Source organism: Gekko japonicus, unplaced genomic scaffold (assembly GCF_001447785.1).
Source record: "Gekko japonicus isolate JY-2015 unplaced genomic scaffold, Gekko_japonicus_V1.1 scaffold101, whole genome shotgun sequence".
Lineage (NCBI taxonomy): Eukaryota > Metazoa > Chordata > Lepidosauria > Squamata > Gekkonidae > Gekko > Gekko japonicus.
The window spans coordinates 1,650,585-1,676,148 of record NW_015165238.1 but is presented as its reverse complement, the minus strand read 5'-3'; the positions used below and the strand labels follow the sequence as shown (position 1 = coordinate 1,676,148).

Genomic DNA, 25,564 nt, shown 5'->3' with positions numbered 1-25,564 from the left:
TTGTTGCATGCCTGCCTGCTCATGGCTCTGCTTAAACATTCACATTTCAGACAGTAAGATACACCACAGTGATTTCTGCAGCAAAACGGAATTACTGCCGAACTGCAGCAAGTGATTGAGCATACAACTAATTAAAAGGCAAGCACATGAAGCTAGAAATCTTAAACCATTCCATTAAAAGAGAAATTCCTGGGAAAACTAACTTGCCTGTTTGACTGTTCTCAGACTGTGCCAAAAGTGCTGCCATTGAGGTGCTGGGATTCAACCTATTGCCATACACATGGGATGGAGGGAAGCTGAGAGAAGATCCAGGTAGGGCATTTGCCTGCAAACAAACAAACCCAAAATTATATTCTTTTAAAAGGTTTTTTTTGGGGGGGATTGCCCTAAAGAATTAAAATATTGTTACATTAAATTCAAAAATGTTGATTAAGGACATTTTTCATTTATGCTTACTTGGAAAAAAATAAAACTGATCTGTGAAACTTTCTGAGCACACACACATGAATTTCAGCTTTGATACCCAAAATACAGTGCAAATTTAGAAAAACCCATTCATAAAACATGAAAATGTTAATCCCAGTTGAGCCTGAAATGTCATGAACTGTGATTTTAAACAATTTCCAGACAATACTTTGAGTATGCAGAGTTGCTCACATTTCCAAAGCACTCTGGCAACACAAGGACTTAGCTGCTTGATGACCATGTGGCTATCCTAATTATTTAATCTTATTAAACCATTTACAAAATACAGGGCAGGTAGACAACAGATGCTTGGGTTCTTACATCACAAGGCTGCTGTATAGGTCAAAAGGTCCAACTTGCAGCTTTATAGTTTAACCATACAGAGCCATATTTGCTTTGCTGTACTCCATCATTAGTAAAACCTGAACGCCATTTGGTTACTTCCTATTTCGATGCACAGAGAAACAGGGTTTTGTTTTTATTTTATTAAAGAGCGCAAACAGCCATTACAAGTATGTTTTCTATACAATATAGGGCTCAACGAATCACAGCTCTACCCTGACCCACTTATAAGGAAATGTATTTTTGGCAGTTGGCCAGCTCTACTTACTGAAGAGATTGTCCAAAGTTTGTATTCATTCATTCATGTTGCTAACCATGATTCTGCAGGTCTCTGCTGGGACTTGTGCCAAACAAGCGAAAATGAACCCTTGAAGAGATAAAACTGAGGAGGCTGGCAAAACTCTTGCATAATCCTTTGTAATAAAAATACCTTGTTCCTTTGACTATGTTACTTTTTATAGATATATCTCCTTTAAATGCTTAATTTGTATACTTGGTGCAGACTCGCAAAAGTACTTCTATTACATTTTGCAGACAATTGCTTTTAAGAATAATAAATTAAAAATTTAAGCCCCAGAGGCTTAAAATTAGATATATGTCTGAAATTAGATTGTTTTAGCCTTAATGTGAAATACATGCAAACGTGCTTTCCAGAAGAAATTAAATTCCTAAAGTGCGATTCAGCCAAAATTTAACAGCTAAGTCCCACTGATTTCCCCTTCTGAAGCCAACTGGATTTCAAGTGCTTAATTTAGACTGGATAGTGCATACATTATTTAATTGAAAAGATGTGCAACTGCATACAAGAGACAAGAAATACAAGTCAAATATCACATAATAACTTGCATCTCTAGAGAATCATGTCTTGTCATTAAATCAGTTCTTAGCCAACACACTAAGCTTCTACAAATGTATATATTTATCAGCTATGTCAAATGATGAATGCATTTTCCATTAACAAAGGGTAAATTGTGCCCAACAGACAGAAATATGGATATTTCTATGAGTGATCTGTGACATGCCAATAGCCAATCTGAAGATCAGGGCTTCCTGATCACTCACTAAACAGAATCGGAAGGGCTGAATCCATGGAACATTTAACATATTAGATAAACTGAAACTGATATACGATTATGAATTACTTAGGGCCAATTCCCATATGCATATAGGTAACTTGACCCAACACTTATAGCTCAATCATTAGCATATGTATTCAAATGCAAGACACATTGTCTTCAGTGGCACTTTCATCCTGGCAAGCATGTTTAGGATTGTAGCATTGATTATTTGCAGCTGAATGTGCCAAGTGCATCTACTGAAAAACTTTAGGGTGACTTGAGATAAGTTTTCTCTGAGATATGTGATGGCTCATTTACACAAACAAGTTGCCTCCTGGTGCTCTAGTCATCAAGCAATGAGCCATGGATATGCATAAATTAGGTAACTGAGTTATGGATTACGAGATAAATTTTTAGTTTAATGTGCACATTCATATACATAAACTACATTCTTCAGGGGAAGAAATCAGTTACAAGGAAGAAAAGGCATCACTGGCTTTAGTAATGGCAAAATATTTTATTTAATTATTACAAAGAGCCAGTGTGGTTTAGTGGTTACTGTTTAAGCTTAGGATCAGAGAGGCCCAGTCTCAAATTTCTACTCTGCCATGAAGCTCATTGGGTGATCTTAGGCCAGTTGCTCTATTTCAACCTCACAAGGTTGTTACGAGGATAAAATGCAGAAGGGAGTACAATGTATGCCTCTTTGAGTTCCCTGGAAGAAGGGATGGATAAAAATGTAAAAAAAAGCAAAAAAAAAAAAAAAAATCCCTATCTTTTTCAACATTCTCCTGCAAAGGTCTTAGGGGATACAATGGAATAAAAGGCAGATACAACTTAGAAACTTTGAATATTATCAAAATTTATTACAATAAATCTAGAAAAAAAATGCAGGTCTTTGGAACTAGTTTATTACTGCTCCAAGCATGTGAACAAGCAGTACAGCAACCCTTACTGCTGAAAAAAAATAATAATATTGATGGCCTCAATGTTCTTTTCACAAGACAACCATTATTTCTGCTTTTATATTTTTCAAATACTGATTCTGAACATACCACTTACAAGAGAGGCCCATTGGCCAGCATCCAAAGAGCTACTCTTGGCAAGTTCAAGGAACTGCACTCACCAATTGGGATCCCCCCCTCCACTAACTGGTTTTGGAACATCACTCCTTACAAAAGTGGTCTACCATGCAGCACACAGAGCTGTTCAGCAAATAGATATCTAAAGCCCCTGTGGGTACACAGACTTAGATGCATTGCTTTTAGAATCACAGATTCAGGTAGGTAGCTTTGTTGGTCTGAAGCAGCAGAACAAAGTTTGAGTCCAGGGCCACCTTAAAGACCAACAAAGTTTTATTCTGGGTATAAGCTTTTGTGTGCCCAGAATTAAACTTGTTGGTCTTAAAGATGCCACTGGACTCAAACTCTGTTTGGAATCATAGTCACTGATCCCAGTGAAAATTTCTTATAGTGGCATGTTTGATTGTATCAGGCCATATGATGGCCTTGCCAAAAAAAAAAAAAAAAGGAGCACAAAAATTGCTAGCATGCATCAAATTATTACCCAACCCACATGCTTCTAATGAACAAAAGGCAGTAGTCTGTGCAAAAATAAAGAACCCCCCCTACCATAGCCCTAACTCGGAGCCCTAAATTATATGGGTTAACTTTTAATAGTGTATTCTTTATAACAATTGTGCTTGGAAAAAAATTCTGGATTTAAAAACTCCTTTAAATTCTCAAAATTTGATCTTTTTAAAAATGTCTTATCTAGTCCTACTATTTAAAGGATCCTATTCTACACAGTTCGGTTTCACTGAAATTAACAGGATGCAGGCACACATGACTGCAACTGTTCTGTGGGCTTGGTATGATTTAACACCACACCTAAAATACTGAGACACTTCACACCTAGTTGTTCACTCTCTGTGTTACTATATAATATTTTAACTTTATTTTTAAAGGCTTCTTGGGATATACAATGCAGCAACACAACACAGCTAAAGTGACTTATATATAATTTTTTTTGTTTAGAAAATTGCCCAGAAAGATGGAACTATAGCCTAAATTAAGGAATTGGCTTTTTATGATGGCAACAGGGAAAGTAGCAGCAAAAAGTAGGATTAAGCAGTATTACTATTGTGTGTGACAGCTTCATTTGGGTAGGAAAAGTAAGCAAAGTATTAGATTACTGCATTACTTAAAGGTGCAACAGAAGTATCGTGTTTCAATCCAAGTAGAAACATTCCGAAGAAAGCATTTATTAAAAATGCACAGTCATCCTGTCAATATGCATTAGGGTCATGGATTTAAGCAAGCACTAAAATACAGCAGTTCTAAAACTGAATCTTGTTTTAGCTGAGTCAGATTAACCAGAAACATTAACACTCAATGTAAGTATATTTTTGCAGTGTAAAACCGAATTACATATTAATTTTTTAAAGTATGTATTTAAGAAGCACTAGTTTCTTACATATTCAGGATGTTCATACATACAATAAAATGGCTTTTATTTATGGGAAATTCAGTACACCAGTAATAGAGGCAGATCATACATCATATAAAGTCACATCAAATTGACTACATCTTTATATACCTTGTCTCTGTATTCAATTAAACAAAACAAACCAGCCAGTTTATGTGAACCACAGTGTTCTAAACACATGTTCACCTTTGTTTACAAGTTACAGAATTATTATTTTAGCATACAGGACACGATACTCAAATGCCACGGATTCCCATGGACTCAGATTCCAGTCTTTCCTCTCCCCCACCCGTATGTGCACATGGGTACGTGGGCAGTGCAATGTGTATGCTTCCCATGTAGCCCTGGCACTCCAGCAGGTGACTCACATTCCAATTGCCAGTTATGCTTCCTGACAGTATACAGGCAGCAGGGGAGAAGGAGCCCAGGACTTCTTTGAGGCTACAAGAATCCTCAACACACGTGTCTGCAGCCACAGTGGTCTGGATTATGACCACTGAACTGTGACCATGTATGTCTAAAATGAGAATATAACTTAGGTGAAGTGTATGCTTCAAGAAAAAGCACTGTATCATTTATCTAATATTGACTGAAAGAAAAAGATATTTTACTATGCTTTTTAAGGAGGACCTTAAAATCTTAGATATCAAGTATAAGCTCCTGTTCACCTCAAGTTTAAGATATGATTTTTTTTTCTGATAAGAAGCCTCATTTCTGCCTAAGCTCCCTACCAGTGAGGTTTTAATACCCAGCGTGTGATGAGAGATGAAACCAAGTGTGAACAACTTTCAGGTCCCATGAGTAGGCTGACTGTTGAAGCTGTCAGGTTCAATTGCATCATTCGACATTATTCAATGCCCCAAACTTCTCCCTAATTGTTAGGGGCTTAACATATTCCAAACCATTGTTTAGGCTAATGCTGAAATGCCCACAGCTGAGTTTCCATAAAGAAGGGGGAGGGATTTAATTGTACTTAAACCATTACTGAACTCTGCTTCATTCATGATAGGACAACAAGAAAGGGCTGAACCACCAATTCCGGAGCAGCTTCTTAATCAGTTTATATCTAATCAATACCCCTGTTGGGAATAATTTATGTTGTTGCTGATAATAGTTATGGGCCACAATTATTTCTATACTTTAAAATTAAACCAAGAATGATTACATTGCTTGCTTCAACTCAGAAACTTATTTCCATTTAAAGGTAAACAAATGTGCTCAGGAAGCACAGGTATTTAGATGCAAATTTTGCTCACTTCTAGTGTAATTGGGGCTAACAGAAAATGTTCGAAGTATTTAATGCCCTGGTGGTATTTATGCTTTTGCAGGACGGCAGCAATTCACAGAGGGGATACTGCACCTTTATATGAAGTCAGTATGATCATTACAGGTAATCAGACAAAATTTGTGAAATAATTTTTAATTTCAAATAAAATGTGGAGTATTAAAATAGAAAAAGGATATGTCCATCTAAAAACATTCATTTACCCAGGAAAAGAACAGCCATTGCAGTTAAGCAACTATTTCATACAGAAATGACTAGATATGCAATCTAAATGGCATTATCAGTAAATCAGATAGCTAATAACTAACTTGTCATTGTTTTCTTATTCATATAATTATTTCAGCATGGACATGCCTACAATCCTTATTATTAACAGCAAGGAAAAAAGATACAAGTACTGTTCCCTCTGATAACAGTATAGTATCTGTGGGACACAGACTGGGCCATGTGGGAATCAAGTGGAAATACAACTTTATGTACACACTTCACAGCTTCAGCAACAAACATCCATTGTAAAGGTGTTGCCGCTGCAGTACTGTTCACTCCCCAACTCCGGAAGGAACTTTGGCTGAGTGAGATAATTACCTTCTGGTGCTCCAAATACAACACTTTTCTGGATTCACTCTGCTTATGACAAGGATCATGCTTTAAAGATGCATGATAGATCTCCTGTTCTTGTGTCAAAAATTTAAAAATGCAAGTCGGATTTTTAAAAAGTGATAAAGGAGCCCAACATACTTTTGCTTGGTACAAAAGAGTCAATATTCTACAAGGAACAGATGACTACTGATTCTTAGAGATTCTGTACCAACTTGATTTCAGAAAATCTATTTCCAACAGAATCAGAAAGACAAGGACAATAATTTTTTCAGCTTTATTACTACTACTTAACATACTTTAGAACTGTATTTCCTAAGCTGTGCTCTTAAGGAAAAAAGACTTTCAGGATGCGGAACACAATATTGTATTTCACCCTGTAAATTCCACATTACCTTCAATCATTTGATCCCTTTTTTCAGAGTAAACTATATTAAACACTTGAACTACCCAGGAACTATTTGAAAGACGACAGAAAATATCCTGAACAAAAATGTTTTCTATCTATTGAGATGTAACACACCAGCCATTTTTCCTTCAACAGAAAAAAACAACTGTTTGAACAACATTCATTATGTAGATGTATTTCTTAATTCTGATCATTTTAAGATAACTAAATAAAAATAAAACATTTCTGATAAGAAGTGAGTGCATATATAGAAAAGTGGTTACATCTGCAGAAAATGATGTCTGTTCCTTAAAGTATCAAAGAATAAAAGTACAGTATTGGGTGGATGAACAAAGCAGGTTACTAAAATTATGTGAATTAAATAAACTTTCATTTATACAGCTTTTATATTTACACTAGAAAATCCAATTACTTTCAAACAAAAAATATATATAGTTACAGAGGCAAAAGTAAATACAGCTAGGAAACTGTAGAATTCTCTCATTCAGATGTTCGAAAATGATTGAACGGATTCCTATTTTACACACACACACACACACACACACAATATTGGCATGTTAATGTGAAACTTGGACAGCACTCCAACTTCCAGTTTTTCAGATTTCTTAAAAAGAGCCTATGCTTGCCCCAACCCTCCTCCTTGCCAATTACAGCTAAGTAAGAAAGAAGGAAATGAAGCAGCAAGGTTATCATATTACTGACATATAACTGGAGAAAGGTATAAATCAAACATTTGTTACCCAAAGATGCATTCCAGTCAAAGTCAAAAACTTCTCCACAAAATGCTTTAAATCACACTAAATTTTACATCTGACCTACAAGGGCTTTGTATTATCAACAAACTTTTGCCACTCTGGAAAAAAAATTGCATGAAACCTCTCAAAGTTGTGCCCAAATTCACTGAAGTATTTTGACATCCTTTCATGGCATACTGTTTTGTTTTGTTTTAAATCCCATTTTTCACATTCACCACCATTACTATTGTCTCAGGCAGCTAAACTGAAGTAGTGCTACACTCAGTTCATCGAAGAGGTCAATGTGCCTCAGTTGCCTGGAGACTGATGGTTGCTACAGCAGCACCAGATAAGCCCAACTAAATAAGCTTCAGCTTGAAGGCAGAAAGCATTTACTGCTAGACTGTGAAACCATGATGTAGTTGTCTCAGCATGCAGCACTGTGCACAAAATCATGCAACTGTCTTTCAGTCAAGCAGGATTATATTTACGCAGGAGGCCTGCATTACTGAAATCAGCACATTAAAACGTAAAGATTTTAATTGGATCAAATTCTACACTATGAGCAACTATGATTCCTTTGTTCTACTAGCAGAGTCACATGTTATGTGGAATTTTCCCTCTGGCTGTAAATTCCTCTCCCCTATCCCCAAAGTCCTAGTTGAAATGAAAGACGGTTTTTATATACTTTTGCCTACTATTTAGCAATAATTATGTAAACCAGTTTTTAAAACATCAACTGCTCATCTACATAATAATGGAAGTGTTATTTCCTTAATGCCATTTACTGAAGTATAAGCACAACTGAGTAAGTTAAGTATTTCAGGAGGCTCAAAGGTCAGGCATTATTACATGCTATTTTCAGTCTTCTTACATTGAAGGATGGGGGAGAGAAAAAAATATTCAACAGGACTGCTTTTATTCCTGCCAACCAGAGGAGGTCACTATAGAATGGTATAGAATGATCATTTCCCAGAAGCACAGAGAAACACAGGACAAAGTTCAGGGCTTGACATACGATTCTCCCATATGCTTGTGTGTGGAGCTGTTGCAGACAGCTGAACACATTAGTTTTACATTGGAATCTTCAGTGAACTTACTATAGTAAAATTTATGCTCTATTACTTTTTTCAGGAAAAGTATTGCAGGCATGTTTAATTGTCTTCTATGTTATCAGTTAAAGCCATTTAAAGTTAATGTCAAAATAATATACTGTGCTCTGTCTGTTGTTGTAAGTAATCCCTGCATCGTTTAACGTGTAATGTTTAATTGCTTATGTTTTGTTTCAGATTGTTTCAGTTCTGTTTCAGATTTCTGCCATCCAGACTCTATTGCACTGTTTTATCAGATGAGCCATGCCATTGACTGTATTTGACTGACACCATGTAATCCTCCTTGAAGTCTCAGTGAGAAAGGCAAACTTTAAATAATGTAAATAAAGAACATAATGGAGGTAAGTATTATAAATGGCTAAAAATATCTGAACTGAGTCCCAATAAGCCTACTTTAGTCATTCATTCCATTTTACTGGAGTCTGTCCAGGTTTCAATAGGGTGCAGATACTTTTCGGGTGACAAAGATATACAGGGAGAAACTGTAGGAAAAAGTAAATGAACTCATTGCATCGTCTTAACCCAGCAGAAGATATCTGAACCAAAGTAATTTTCTGTCAAGTAATTCAGAGTAGGCAAAGTCACCAGGGCTCAGTGACATTCGGAGTCTAGAGTGTTCCTGAGGAAATGAGAAAGCACTCAACTATTAACAAAAATACTTAACTTTTTCAAAATCAACTTTCATACCACCTAACTAGAAGACTGCCAACGTAAACTGCTGGGGAAAACACAGGCCTTATACCCAAGAGTCTATTTGTGAAACTGATAGCAAACAGACAGAGCAGTCATATAGATAAGTAGGTAGGTAGGTAGGTAGGTAGGTAGGTAGGTAGGCAGGCAGGCAGGCAGGCACACAGACAGGTTAAATTTTATTGTGTCACAGTATGGCTAAGGGCCATAACAATATAACAAAAATAGCTGTCCAAGCAATAATAAATATAGCAATAAAACACAAGATTAAAAAACATTAAAATTTCTGGAGCCAGGAAATAACATGGATTCCAGCACATTAAACATCAAGACGAAAGTTTTACATGATTCTTCTTGGCAGCCAATGCATACAGTGACATCATAGGTGACATATAGAGACTTTTACCAGACAGACAGATGATTCTGTGTTTGGATTTTGATAGAGTTCCCAGCTGGAAGCATGTGAATTGTAGCATCTTTTTCTGGATTGGGAATTGGTTAAAAAACAATAATAACCAGTAAACAAGGTACTAATTGGAAAGACACATCAAAGCAGAAAGGTAATCAATGTGAGACTGGCTAACTAACCTTTTCTTTAAATTTGTGAGAAGTTATGACCAGAATAATTTTTTGTTTGGAATGACAGGGAAATTATTTATTTATTTATTTATTTATTTGATTTATACCCCCCTCCCCGCTTTACAGCAGGCTCAGGGTGGCTTACACTAGTTGATACAATACAATTAAAATAAATCTAAAACAATTCAGTTACAAACAGTCATAATTTATAAAGTGCTGTGTGATAGTAATTAGTTGTTATAAGATGGGACACTTAAAAGTGTACCCAAGTTCTCACTATCATTCTGCTCATGATCTTCCTGACGGGCGGCGCAGGCTAGGTGTCAGGGAGAGAGCCGATCAAGTAGCCTCACCATCCCAGTTAAAGTCTTTAAAGCCTACCCAGCATCCTCTAAGAACTTTGGATAAATATGTTTGCATGTGAGGGGTCCCTTGAGAAGTCACCCACACCCATGCAAAGCTTTCGGTTAGAGTAGGGTGGTTCCCACAAACTTTTTTTTAAGAAGGAAAAAACACAAATACAGACCCAAGTTAAAACCGCATAAAATATAATAGAAAGTGTTCTTTGGATCGTAAGGATGAAAAGAAACGGGCTCTGTCATCAGTTGCATCCTCTGTGAAGCTGACAGGTTAGTGTATAAAACAAATGGTGATGGGAGAGTTCATGTTTACTTCCTTCTTACTCCTTGATAGAGACTGCCAAGAAAGTAAAATGCAAGAAAGAATAATTGTCTCTCTCAAAGTTATGGCTGAACTACATGAGACCTTGGAGCTCCAAAACTAGAACGCCAGATGGTCCCAAGAAGCAATCACAGATAATCCAGATATGGATGACTGAAGAAAAGGAAGGTTCAGCTCTTCTTTTTGCACTGTTTTCCCCATTCACAAATTGCAGATCCTGAGTTGCTTTAGGCTCTAGTGGAGGGGAGGGGCACACAAAATACAGGGGTCTTTTTTCCTAGGTAAAGGTTTCCCTTGCTCGAAAGCTAGTCAAATCCGACTCTAGGGGGCACTGCTCATCTCCATTTCCAAGCCGAAGAGCCAGAGCTGTCCGAACACGTTTCTGTGGTCATGTGGCAGGCATGACTAAACGCCAAGGTGCACGGAATGCTGTTACCTTCCCACTGAAGCAGTACCTATTTATCTACTTGCAATTTCTTGCTTTCGAACTGCTAGGTGGGCAGGAGCTGGGGCCAGAGACGGGAGCTCACTCTACCACGCGGCACTAGGGTCTCCAACGGCTGAACTACATACCTTCCAGTCTGCAGCTCAGCGTCTTAATCTCTAAACCATTGTGCCCCCCCCCTTTTTTCTTACTGGGGCTTAAAAAGCCAGGGGAAGAGTATCTTCAACTGGGAAAATAGGACAGGAACACCCTCCCACACAGTCGTTGGGCCAAATAATCCATTCACAGAACACCAGTGGGATTTGGCCCTTAGAGTCACAAACTGATCAGCCTAAGGAAAAGGTTGAAAAAGGTATCCCATCAAGCAATGCTGAAGTTTAAAAAATGCATGCATGCAACACACAGAAACTCTGAACAGATGATTCACTTGTCTGCATTTTCTCTACAAAAACATATAAACTTGCATCCCTTTTCACATGTTCACTAAACAAATGGAAATTAAGTTAATGTTTCAGGTAAGTACTAGTGTGCAGTTCATTTCTCCTATTTTTGTTTTCTGCTTCTAAATACTTAGAAACAAGCTTGTAAATTGCTTAGTCCCCTCTAGACACTACAAGGTTATTGCAGGCAAACAAACAGGAAAGCTTTTCTAAATTTGAAGAGTCTCAGATCTTTTTTTTTCAAGCCACCTATGTGCCCTAAGGTAAGTCATGAGTAACAGGTAGGCTAGTAACTTACATAAGGTTATTTGGGACTCCCCCCCCCCAGAAGATTTTAGGAAAAGGCTTTTAAAAACCCTCCAAAATGGTCAAAAGCAAAGGATATATTAAATGTAGAGATAATAAGGTATACAAATCATATGTTTTTGACAACAGACCCCTCCACCAGTTTCTTCAAAAAGCTAAAGGAAACAGCATTTAGTGTTTTAAGAGTTTAACAATTTCAGATGAAACATTGGTCCATTGATTGGATCAACATCCAAAAGGAACAGTTTGTAGTCAAAGTATGTCTCTTTAAACAGTTAATGTTGTACACTATTACTACTTTAATAATACAAGAAAGCATCTTTCTAAAGCTTCTTGATTATACATAAACTTTTATTTTGTGGTACTTGCAGTATTGATAACCATTGTGAATCTATTGTGAATTTATAGCTAGCTTGCTTTTATACTGTCATGGCTAGTGGTTGATATACTACTTCAACTGTATTGCAGGAATTACTACCTAAAAGTATATCAAAAACTGAATGATTGGATTAGAATATACTAACAGCTACAACTGTACTTCAAACATATGTCCAAAATATCAAGTTCAAGCAACCAGGAAAAAAAATTAATGGATTTGTATTAATAAAGAATTATCTTCTGTGTGTGTTTAATCATAAAGGACCATATGTAGAGTTCTAAATTATTGACTACTATTCAATGAAGATCTTGTAGGCACTAATTGAAAGTAGCAGCTTTAGAGTCAAATAGCAGTACAAGTAAAAATGTGGCAGCAGTTTTTATTCTATTTGTAACATTTATGTTTTTCTTCACTAGAATATATAAAGATTTCTCATCTATATGAATCAAACACACTTTGAATACTATATACATATGTTTCTTTATCTAATGAAGCTCACAGTGCAGCTAGTGAAACAAAAATAATTAAAAATATGTCTCAAATATGAGAAATATTTAGACAAACCCTTAAGAATCATGTGACACAATAAATTTGTTAGTCTTTACAACAACATAATGCTTGTGAGCCAAAGCCCACTTCATCAACATTTACAGCCACCTACCTGAGTTGTAGCAACAGCCGCTGTTACAGAAGGGGTAGATGATGGAGACATTTGCTGCACATGACCAGAAGTCGGCTGAGGTAAATGTGAACTGGAAACAGGAGTGCTAGATCCTGAGCCAGACACTACATTTGGAAATGACACTGCTACATCATTACTGCTATAAGTGCCTGGAAAAAAAACACACACATACACACAAGTCTTTTTGGATTCATTACTTAGTACACAAGGTAGACCTCAGTAAGGTCCTAAATTGCACTTTTATATAATTATTTTAATAAACTCATTAAAGGCAAATTAAATAACAGGCATAATGCCACTGAAAAAAAAAGGCTCAAACAGTTTTAGAGTGTATGGGGAGGTTCCTTAATGAGAGTGTTTTTTGTTTTGCTTTTCTGCCTGAGGGTTACAAGTGTAACTAGAAAAATATTTTAAAGATAGAGAATATTTGCTTTAAGCAGTCAAATTCTGTTAAGTGAAAAGAGTTCTTGTATAAACCAAAAATAAGAGTTGTTAAAAAGTTAGACAGCCATTTACAAAATAAGAAAATGGTGACCATTATGAAAGGTGGGAGGCAGAGCAATCCTGGGGGGGGGGGGGTTGCTGAAAGCGCTCTGGGAGCTGACTTACCCTTACGCTGCCATAAGTCCCATTTACGCCAATGTAAATGACACAATGGCACAGGCCCCCAGCAGTGCTCCATCACATGCAGGCGCTCAGCTGCCTGACAGCACAACTGAGGAGTCAGCCCTTGATCCGGTGTGGTTGTGGGTGGTTCTGAGGGTGCGGCCAGAGTTAGTCAGCTCCCTGAGCCCTTTTAGCCTGGGAATGCCCCCTGTCAGAGGCAGAAAGTTACACCACCAAAAAACATGGTGTAGCCCACAGGTGCCCACTGAACGTGAATATCAAGTCTTCCCCTGCTCCTGCAGCCCCACCCTTTAGGCTCAGAGAGAGAAGAAGAAGATATTAGATTTATACCCCACCCTTCACTACCCGAAGGAGTCTCAGAGCAGCTTACAATCTCCTTTCCCTCACCCTCCCCACAACAGACACCCTGTTAGGTAGGTGGGGCTGAGAGAGCTCTTTCAAGGACTGAAAGAACATCTCTGAGAGAACTTGTTACTGGCCCACGGTCACTCCGGCAGCTGCATGTGGAGAAGTGGGAAATTAAACCCGGTTCTGCGCTCCTAACGACTGCACCAAACCGGAGGAGCTCAGGATGCCGACTACAGGCTCAGCCAATCACCTCCCTCCCCACAATGGCCAAGCCCCTCCCCAGCACCCACTTGCAGCCCCCCCCCCATTCTACAAAAACGTCCACCAGGACACCTTGCAACTAAGAAGAAGAAGAGATTGGATTTATACCCCGCCCTTCACTACCCAAAGGTGTCTCAGAGCGGCTTACAAACTCCTTTCCCTTCCCCTCCCCACAACAGACACCCTGTGAGGTGGGGGGGCTGAGAGAGCTCTGACAGAAACTGCTCTTTTTCAAGGACAGCTGTGCCAGAGCTTGTGACTGACCCAAGGTCACATCAGCAGGTGCAAGTGGAGGAGTGGGGAATCAAACCCGGTTCTCCCAGATTAGAGTCCGCACACTTAACCACTACACTAAACTGGCTGTTAGGGCACATGGCATGGGACTCTGTCTTGGAGCTCCCTGCCGTGCGGACTTAGAGTGGGCAATAAGGCACTTTGGTGGTGGGAGAAGCACAGGCAGGGCACTTAGCACTACAGGACAAGCACTTGGCACTGACACCCAATAAGGAGAGCAAAGTCCATACTCTGTGGCTGTCCTCTCCCATTTCAGAACCCTAACTTCTACCCACTATGAGAGTCTTGATCCAAAGGGGCAACAACGCACTGACAGGTAAGCAGGGGCAAGGATCACGAGCCAGCTCCCTGCTCCCCTTACTTGATGCTGGATGCTGCGACAGCACCTTCTGCATGCAAGTCCAGCATTGGGTTTGTGCAGGGAGGCAGAAGCCATGGCCTCACAACACCATGGCCCCTGACATGCCATGGGGAAAGTTCCCCAGGAAATTTTCTCTTCTAAGATTGCTTTGGCAGCACCTTGCTTGGGGAGCAATCACAAACATGTAAAAAGAGTATGCAGACTGCCACTTCTTTTGCCAGGCAGACACCCCAAATGAAGACAGAGGCAATTGGAAAGACCACTTTCACATCCTCCCTACTGCTACATCATTACTGCTAGCAGTGGGGAGGATGTGAAACTACAGTGGGGAGGATGTGAAACTACAGAAAAGAATCCTGTGCTGTCTCAGACCCGGAAGAGGGGCTTCTAGCACTACATCCTGAATTGCTAGGGGAGAGTTCAATGCACCTCCCTGAGCCGGCCGTGGTTGGGAGGGCGGGGTAGAAATTTAATAAATCAAATCAAATCATAATCAGGGCAAGGACTCATTAAAACTGCTGTTGATCACAGGTTTCGAACAATATTTATTTGAACAGATCAACAGGTACCCTGCCCATCTTGAAATAACTTGAACTGAGTGGGGAGTGACCGTCTGACAAGCAGAAAAACACTAGAGAAGCTTTAGTGGAGCAGTGACTTGCAACAGAGATAAGAACTAAGTGGAAGACCATAAAAGTCTAGCCACTAGCAGACCCAAAAATAATGTAGTAAGAAAAAGAGGCACAACACGCTGTACAATACGTTTGAGGGTTAAACCTGACTTTGGTATGAGGTTCTTCCAGACCCAAGCAAAGAGGCAAACACACGCTAACTCCTACTAATTATGGTTCTGTTAAATCTGTGGGTTTCTTAAAATAAGTTGGACTATAAGGAAGGCCGAGCGCCGAAGAATAGATTCTTTTGAACTATGGTGCTGGAGAAGACTCTTGAGAGTCCCTTGGACTGCAAGAAGAACAAATCAGTCAATCCTCAAAGAAATCAACCCTGACTGTTCCCTGGAAGGCCAGATAATGAAACTGAAGCTCAAATACTTTGGCCACCAAATGAGAAGGGAGCACTCACTGGAGAAGACCCTGATGCTGGGAAAGATTGAAGGTCAAAGAAGACGGGGACGGCAAAGGATGAGATGGTTAGACAGTGTCAGCGATGCAACGAACATGAAATTGAGCCAACTTCGGAGGACGGCGGAAGACAGGAGAGCCTGGCGGGAGATTGTCCATGGGGTCGCGAAGAGTCGGACTCGACTGTGCGACTGAACAACAACAAATTGGGATTTTTGAATTGCTGCTTCCCAGATATTATGTTTAAAGTATTTTTTGCAGAGTGATTATTGGGATTTTTGAATTGCTGCTTTTCAGATATTATGTTTAAAGTATTTTTTGCAATGTCAGAGAAGTTAACCAGTGTTACCATCAATAATACACGTTCATTGCAAAGTACATCAAAGTGTACCACATAGCTGCTACTCCTCAGAACCTGAATTGTTGTAACTATAATTTGTAGTGATCAAAGTTACAACAACAATTATGTACACTATTTCAAGTCTTCAGTACCTCTAACTCTGGGACTACAAGCAAAAATTAAAACCTACCTTTAAAAAAATCTTACACCAGGTAGTATAATTAAAGATATACAAAAACTAAATAAACATCTCAAATATCATATTAATGAGATAGTGTAACAAGAAAACAGAAATGCAACATATTTATGTAGCTCTTTATCTCTGAATTTAATTGACTCCTCATCCCAATTTTCTGCTGTCATCTTCCCTGAGCAGCCATTTTCCTCTTCAAGACTGAGATTTTCAACCAATTCTACCTTATTTCTATCACATCCTTCCCCAGGCACAGTGGACTTTTCCCACATATATTATCAACTTTAATTTATAACTTGCCCCTCTCACTGAGACTCAGTGTGGATTACAAAATATGAAAAGCAATTCAATCAGACTGCAAAGACCACCAATAGAGTCATTTTAATGATGGTCACATACATGGATTACAAAAGGACATCGATGTTTGTTATACTCTAACCATCCTGCTCAGTTATCTGTTGTACTTTCCCACACGTTTGTTTTGCCAATATGACCAAGCTACACTCCAGCATCCCTCTAATTCATGCTTACATTCAGGACCAATCTAGCCTCCCTCGGATTCATGCTTAAATTCAGGACAGCATTTTATTCTCTGTAGAAAACTTTCCAATCCATGAAAGCCCAAGACAGCTAAAAAAAAAAGTTTGAACTAGACTCAGAAAATATGGCAGGCAGGCAGTACAGTTCATACTGCACTAGTTTTATATGCTTCCTTCAGTGAACTCATGCATGCCAGCTACCACACTGTGTATTAGCAGACAGTATTCAAAGGCAGCCCTGCATACAGTATGTTGCAATAGTCTGATCTAGATAATGGCAAGACCTGTTTAACAGTGACCAGGTCAGCTTTATCCAGGAAAGGCTGCAGCTGGTGAACTACCCTAAGCTAATGAGAAACAGTTCTGGCCACTGTGCCACCTGTTTGTCAAAAGAGAAATCCAGGAATTATCTCCAAACTGCAAGCCTGACATTTCAAAGCAGTCTGAAAATGTATCAACTTTACTCTTCATGAACAATGTTCTGCCTTGTCCAGATAAGTTCCTGCTTGCTCACCCACTTCCAGTCCTTTACAACACTGGTTTAAGTACTTTTACCACCTTCTCTGAATTAGATGAGGCAAGCAGGGACACTTGAGAAACTCAGGGGGAAATTCCCTCACTGTTCCCTGCTTTGTCCTCTGACTTCTGACCAGTGTTCCCTCTAAGCTGAGTTAGTGTGAGCTAGCTCACACTAACTCAGCTTAGAGGGAACATTGCTTCTGACACCACCCAGCCACCATTATCTACCATTCCCCCTCACCACCACTTCCTCCCCCCATCTTTTTTCATCCACAACAAACTCCTTCTCCCTTCTTACCCCAACCCTGGTCCCCACCTCCTCCTTACCCTCCTGCTTGTACCCTCTTCCTTCAGTCTGGTCTCTGCTCACCTACCCCCATTCTCATTGCTTTGTCTACCTGCCAACCTCCATCCTCAGAGCTCTACTCGCCCACCTCCATCCTTGCTGCTTTGCCTGCCCAATAGCCCCTGGCGTCTGCACTTTACCCACCCACCTCCATCCCCACTGCTTTGCCTAGTTACCAACCCGCATCCTCATCACTTTGCCTACCAACCTAGCTCCATCATCTGAGCTCTGTCCACCCACCCCTCTCCTTGCTGCTCTACCAACCAACCACCATCCTCACTGCTTTGCCTTCTCTCTCCCACCCCCCAGCTCCTTTAGCCACCTATCTGTCCCCTGGCCCACCATTCTTCAGGGAGCGGTGCCGGCAGTGAGGACGCAGATCCTGCCCTCAGCAGCAGCCCTCCCTCTTCCAGCATGATTGTATGATTTACTTGTTATAATTTTATTGTTATACTGGATTTTATGTATGGGCTTGTGCCCCCTGTAAGCCGCCCTGAGCCCGCTCGCGGTGGTGGAGTGATGTCTGCACAAGCACAAGTGAATTATGGATAAGGCAAAATATCCTTTCACGTGTTTTAGAAATAATGCATGGCCAAAGCGGAAAGGAGCCTCAGGTAGTCCTTCATATTACACAGCTATGAACGGAGCCAAGGAAAGCTAGTTACAAAAATAATTAAAGAAAAAAGAGCCCCAGTAGTAGAATAACAGTATTATCATTTTGCTACACACAAAAACTGTAATAAAAGAAACCTGAGGAACTATTGACCTATCAGCCTCCTGCAGGCATCTACAAAGTTTTCACTGAGGTACCGAACAATTGACTCACTACAACCTTGGATTTCATCCAATCAATAGAACATGCAGACCTTCAATCAGAATTCTGCACAAAAGACTACCTTTTGTGATAAATGAACCTGTGGAGAACATTCTAATATAACTTACCATCATGTATAGTATTCATCAGCTACAAGAAAGCTTTTGAGTCAGGAGAAAAAGAATTCCATGTTAAAGTTGTGTTTTAATACACACAAAAGAATAAAAAGAAAGAAGAAAAATGCATCTGTCTGCAGTTATTGCTGTGATCACTTACAGTAGCTGAACTTGTTAAAGTGGTTTATTTTTACACACTTTAAATCAATTATTGATTTTTTGGGATGGGCCACCTAAGAGCATTCAGTCATATTGCTTATGTATGAATGAAAACAACAATATTAGCAAGCATCTGATTTGTTTTCTTTAAGAGATACAGCTGGTTGTCTGTTTACTGAAATCCTGTATTTTATGAATACCTATGAAGCTTGTCCCACAGTTCCACCAGCTTCTCCAACAACTACCAGACATCAGGAAACAGGTTAGTGGTCTCTCTTAACCTCTCTTGTATGAGGTTCCTGTAGGCTTAACAGCCCCAACTAATGCAGCAGGGAGGCCTACTTGCCAAATAACAGTCCTCTTGCCCAGGTCCATTCTCCATGTCTCCTCCCTGGGGTGCGATTCACTCCCAAGACCTCTAGCTGGATCCTCATGCCACTGCATCCTTACTGCAGGTTTAGGGTCATAAGAAATTATGCCTCTGCTAGAGAAGCAGACTGCCTGCCCTTCCTCTGACCCAGGAATACCTTCTCCCTTGCCCCTGGAAGGATCTGGATGCCTCAGTCTGTGTGGAGACTCCAGGCCTTGCTGGTGATCCTTCGCCCAGGCTTCTTGCCAATACCAACAAATTGGCCCTTCCTCCAGGTTGCTCTGCCGTTACTTATTAATCACCACTTCCCTGCTGACTTCCCCAGCCTACTTTTGAGCAAGTCTTTACTATGGAATAGTCCTTTAATCCTTAGGCTAGTGCTCGCAGCCATTTCCTTCCTCCTCCCTGGAGATCACTGGGGCCTGATTTGTCTTTCCTTCCCCTGCAACTCATGGCCAAACTACACATTACAATGTACGGAAGTCCCCACAGGAATCTGTAGCCATACTGTAGCTGAAGTGCCACAGGAGCCCAATTCAGATCAGGACTGTGGTGCAATAGGGAAGAAGGGCTCCCACAGCCCCCACATGGGGCAAATGGTTCCCCCCCTGCACTATTTTGGCTCAGGATAACAGCACAGGGGGAGGCAGGAGCCTTTCCTCCCCAGCACTGAGGCCCTGAACTGAATTGGGCCCCCACCGAGCTTTAAAATGGAGTTCCCACTGGAAGCTTGCAGCAGTAGTATGGAACCACATACATTATAATATGCACCACGGCCTTGAGACAACCCGTCTCAGGGTGGCTTCCTTACTGACCCTCTACCCCCAACGTATGGTGCTGTATCGTGCAACAATCTCTTTAAGCCTTAGAAAAAATGTTTGGCCATCAGGTTTGATTCCCTGATCAATCTTATTATGCTTAGCAGATTTATTTGAATTCTTTTCCTTTTGTCTGCACAAATGGAAAATGGATCACATAGCTCAAAAGTATACCAGGCTGCTTGCCTAATCTAGCCTCAGTGTCTCTGTGACATCAGCAAGCACACCTGTTTCCTCCCCTTTTTCACTCCCAGTTTGCTGATCATAAGATATTGCAGTAACAATACAGTTGCTGGGCATTCCTTGTTGCTAAATTAGTGTTGCTCGCTAATTAATCAGCCTTTTCATCAGACAAAGTCACTCTCATACAGCACCCTTTTGCCAATTTGGCAGCACTTAGGGAACAATGTAATCTGCACTACTGACATTTGGTAGGGGAGGGGGAACCAGCATAAAAAGTTATAAATTATTTCTGATCAATATATAGAGAAACCAAAGAACAGCAAATGAGAGGAAAAATCCATCCCAGAAGAGAAAAGAGAGAACTAATTGCTAAGTCTAACAAACCTGAACAGTAGAGGATAAAAATGGACATTCAGAAATACTAAACAATTAACAGCAACCAACTGGACATAGCTGAATGCAAGGATTATAGAAGCAGAAACATGATAGATTTCTGTCAGATTACGGGGGTGGGAATCTGAATTTTGCTCACTTTTCTTTTAAAATAGTGGGTTTATAATAAAAATTGAATTGTTTAGGAGGGCACTTTTATAAAGGAAAGAGGAAATAGTTGGGGATGGGGATACAGGGAAAAGTAGGTTGCCCCCCCCCACAAGTCGATGGTTCCCCACTGCACAACTGAGCCTGGGCCAGCCCAGTGACCCAGGAAAACTCTGTGTTCCTAGGGAGAGGCTACCAGAAGGATGTAAGGAAGGAAAGCTAAAGATGGAGGACAGATAAAGGTAAGTTTGACTGGTGGGTGGGAAAGAGAGAAGGAAGCAGGAAAAGGGGAGATGCTATGGGGGCTTTGAAGGAAGGAAAAGGAAATAGTGGGGACACAGGGGGAAATGAGTTCTCCCTTGCAAGTCCCTCTCTCCTCAAACATAATTTCCACAACTATAAATCACAGTTAAACCTTTGAACCCGAAATATTTCTAGTTCCAAACAATTCTTTTCCACCTATTCAGACTTGATCCAATAATAATGCTGGATTTTTTTCTAGCTGTATAGTTTGAAAAGCATTACTAAAAAAACCTGTGAAATCTAGGTTAACAAGATTTCCTTCTCTTCTGTACAAGGCAATAAAGCTGGATTCAAAACCTAACTAACCATAAACTAACTAATTGCCTTGCAGAGTCATCTCAGATAGAAAATTACACATTGGCCTGCATACTGTGCTTTGGAGAATCTCCCTGAAACAGATACAAATATTAAAGTAGAGACATAGTAGAAAAGTAGCATTTTCAATATTGTTACTTCACCTTGTTTATGGATAGGCATTAAATTTTAAACCAAATAGTTTAAAATAGCTATTATTTAGGATCCTTATTTAGGATCCTATTTTTTGTTATTAATCTCAAAGAAAGGTTTTTAATAATAATCTTAAAATAGTTGATGAAGTTAAAGGCTGATGGCCATCTTGCAAATAAGCTACTAGGAATGTGCTCTGTAGTAAATTGATTCCAGATGATCAAAGATAATTGTTCTCAATCAAGAAGGCATCTTATTTTTTATTTTATTTTCCTAGAAAATTCTTACAAATAGATGTTGATCTTTCATTTATACTTACAACAAGAATTATTTCTCAAACCTAAAAGACTTATGGACAACCAAAGAAATGGAATACCCTAACTCAATGGCCATATAAATTCATTAAATGCATACCTCATCTATCAGTATGGCAAAACCAGAAGGCAGCTTACAATAAACACAAAACATCAAGCAATAAAATCAATGGTAAAATATTAATACTAAAATCTTACAGAATCATCAAATATTCATCACAGCAGTTCAGCAGCTAAAAAAAACCCTTCAAACCCCTTGCTAAAAAAGAATCTAACATTCACCTAAATGGCAGCAGTGAAGAAGCATAGCAAATATCCCTGGGGATAGAGTCCCAAAAATGCCACCACTGAGTAAGCTCTGTGCCTAGTAAGTTACCTGCTTAGCTTCCAACAGCCAGATCTAGAAAGAGCAGGGATTCATTAGAGAAGAGTGAAACTACTGTAAACCAATGTTCCCTACTGTCAAAGTGGTCATTCAGCCAAGTAGGATGCCATGGCTAATGACATTAAAAGCCACTGAGAATCTGAGGTAAACCACCAGGCTCGCACGAAGAACACACACAAAGCTGCCTTATACTGAATGAGACTCTTGGTCCATCAGAGTCAGTATTGTCCACTCAAATTGGCAGCATTCTCCAGGATTTCCAGTAGAGGTCTTTCCCATCCTACCTGGTACTTTTACCTGGAGATGCCAAGGATTGAACTTGGGACCCTCTACTTGCCTAGCAGCTGCTCTACCATTTAGCTTCCAATGGCTCCTTTCCCTATATATACATATGTGACCAATGCAGTTTTATTTCCAAAACAAGAAACTAGACTGAACTAGAATCAAGACAATTGGTTTTCTATCTATGGGTCAGAACCCTCAGGTAGGTTGTAGGAACCCCCTAGAACTGCCATTTTTGCAGGCACAACCTGCTGCTAAAGCCTACACATATAAAGCAAAGGTGCCATGCCCCCAGTTACTCTTTATACATGCACTCACAGGAACAGCAGGACAGCAAGACAAAAACCACTCAGCAGTGGAATGGATTCTATAGGCAAGTTCGGAGACTTGCTCCTCCTCTTCTTTTAATGTGATTGCCACATGCTTGCAGCTCAGCAGGCCCTCACTGCATCCAAGACTGTAACTTTTCCCCAAACATCTGGAAAGGAAAATGGAACCTGAGCCCAAACAGAACTACCATTCTGTTCATAAAACTTGCAGCCCCTCTCATTAATAATTGTCAGTTGTTTACAAATGGCCACAGAGTACAATTTTTCCTCTTCCCCCTTCTGCCGTAGCCCAAAACAATCCCTGTTCAGGAACAGTATTTCAGTGGCATTTCAAGCTATCACAGGAGGGGGAAGTCAAGAAATCCATATTTTCGTTAGGAAGCCATGTCTTTTTGCACCCACGGAAACACTAGTCTGACTCCCACTCCAGATAACCAAACACTGCACTATAGCAGCTTTCAGAAGCAAACTGAATGGAACAAGATGGTTAACACAAAGAACACATTAATAGTGTTAAATTGTGTTAAAATTTAATGTAATAGACATAGGGTTGCCAAGTCGCGGCAGGGGATAGCATGTCTTTGCAGAATCCCTGCCGCGGGGACGGCGAGATGCGTTGCACCCACCGTCGCCAGGACATGACGCTTCGCGTCGCTCTGGCAATAGGACTCCAAACAGCCCCCGTTGCCAGAGCGACACGTAGTGTCATGTCCTGGCGATGGCGGTGCAACGCGTCTCGCCATCCCTGCGGCAGGGATTCTGCAAAGACATGTGATTCCCCTGCCACGATTTGGCGAGATTTGGGAGCCCTAAATAGACGTGAACCCAAAGGATCACTCAGGGACATCCACAGGTGTTCTAAGACCGTTCTGGAAGCTCCTTGTAGAGGTATTGTGGAAGACCGTTGTTAACCTGAGGAGATAGTGGTGATCACAAGTTTCTCTTTCTGTGTGTTTAGATGACAGCACCAGGCTGGAAGGTGTTAATGGTATCAGGTTTTCTGTTTTTAGTTATTGCACCTGGTGCTGAAATGGGGAGATGTTTTCTTTTCCCTTGGAATGAATCCCAGCTGGACTTAATTGTTTCACTATAAGTTAGGAGGGCTTATTTTTCTATGAGAGGAGAGAAGGAGAAGAGAGGAGGAGAAGAAAACCTCAGCTCAGACCAGGCCAATGCTGAGCAACCTTCAGACAATACACCTGAATTGACACACCACTGATATTTTCAGGACAGAAAGGGATGTGGGTATCCTTTTGTTATTCTCTCTTTTATGTCTGTAATTTGTATAAAATAAAGCTGTTTCTCCTTCCACCACTAGTTTGGTTATTGCTTCTTGAAATCCTTAAAAGAACCATTTGCCAAAATGGAAAACACACCCCTTACCACTTACCCCTGAAAAGCTGATTCATAACTTTAGGAACACCCAGAGCAGCAACTGATACAGTGCCAGGGGACCTGGATGGAAGAAAAGCCAACACACATACAGTGTATTTGGAAGTACTCTCCATTCACAGAAGAGGACTTTTTGGATTCCAGCCATTGTTAAAAGATCCATGTTTTGATTTTGCACTATTTCATTAAGTGTTCTTTCCTCACACCTGTCTTGCCCTTTCATTTATCTAATGTTTTCTGAGTACACTGAAATGACTATGAAGGCACAAGAAAACTGCCACATCACTTAATGTTTTATTTATGTAATTAATATTAGTATATCAAGACATGCTACTGTTAATCTACACGATTAAGGTGTTTGTAGTGAAAATGAAAACTGAATTTATTGTGAAGGTTCCTTCTACTCTGTGGTAGGGAGAGCATCTTAGTATGGGTGAATCCTCCCACTGTGCCAGGAGATAGAATCTTTGCTTACCTTTTTGCCTCTACTGCTTGGCAGGGGCAACTCATTCCTCACTTTGGACATTTCCCTAAAGCCACAGTGGTGTTCACAAATCAGATCACAGCTGAAAGGGCTATATAAACTGTAAATTGAAAATAAGACCACTATATGCGCAAGCATAATGGTGGAATGATATAATAGTAAACCTGCAGCCAATATCCCCCATAATATAGGGTGGGCTGAGATGCCCTCCCTACCTCAAATAGAAGGAACTTTCATGGTAAGTCCACTGCTCTTTTTTCACTCTGAGGGGGTAGGAATCTTAGCATGGGATATCCAAAAGCAGTATTTCCCATTTCGGGTGGGCTTGGCTGTCATATTCATACATACACTTATTGTAGAACCCTTCAATCAAAGGTAGTTTCAGCCAAAGGAAGGGGCTCCATCTTGTAGTGTCAAATGAAGGTCAGTGCTGAGGCTACTTTGGAGATGTCTTTGACTGAAACATGGGTTCAATGAAGCTGTCATGACCTCACTATGAACAGAAAATGTAATGAATTGCTGGGGTTCCTTCCCCAGCATTGGTAGATGAAATGAAACAAACGGTAAGAGTTCCAAAAGCTGTTTTGCACAGGTAAATTCTCAGAGCCCTGTAAACCTCCAGCATAAGCCTGGATTTTCCCCTGGTATGGTTGGCCTTTCAGCAGAATGACTGTAGAAAATGTTTGTCTCTTCCACAAGAAAAGTCAGCTAACACAGAAACTCTGCAGCAAAAGTAACTTCTGTCAGAAACAGAATTTTAACGTTAACTGCTCTCTGACAGCTTGTAAGTGATGATATGTAAGTGTCCTTGGAATTACTTGGTTAATGTTATGACAGGAGCCATGCACTACTGGAGAACTGGTAATGGATATCCCCCTTGGAAAATGTCTTCCCTGATGATGCCTTGTCAAGAGACACCTTCAATGGATTGTAGGGTGGCAGCTAGTGTTGGGACTATTCTTTGAAGTATGCTTGCATGAAACTTCGGGACTAACCTGGATTGGTGAAAACAGTAATACCTGCTGAA

General features: G+C 40.1%; 1 protein-coding gene across 3 annotated transcripts in view; it reads right to left on the bottom strand.

Annotated features, from left to right (window-relative positions):
• MLLT10 (myeloid/lymphoid or mixed-lineage leukemia; translocated to, 10) overlaps window positions 1-25,564 on the bottom strand; it is a 147,684-nt gene that overhangs the window by 16,264 nt on the left and 105,856 nt on the right. For all 3 annotated transcript variants that reach the window (XM_015410006.1, XM_015410004.1, XM_015410005.1), the window contains 2 exons: window positions 12,671-12,840; window positions 208-325 (listed from right to left, as the gene is read on the bottom strand). In XM_015410006.1, coding sequence (XP_015265492.1) covers window positions 208-325; window positions 12,671-12,840 — 288 coding nt within the window. The remainder of the gene's footprint in view (window positions 1-207; window positions 326-12,670; window positions 12,841-25,564) is intronic.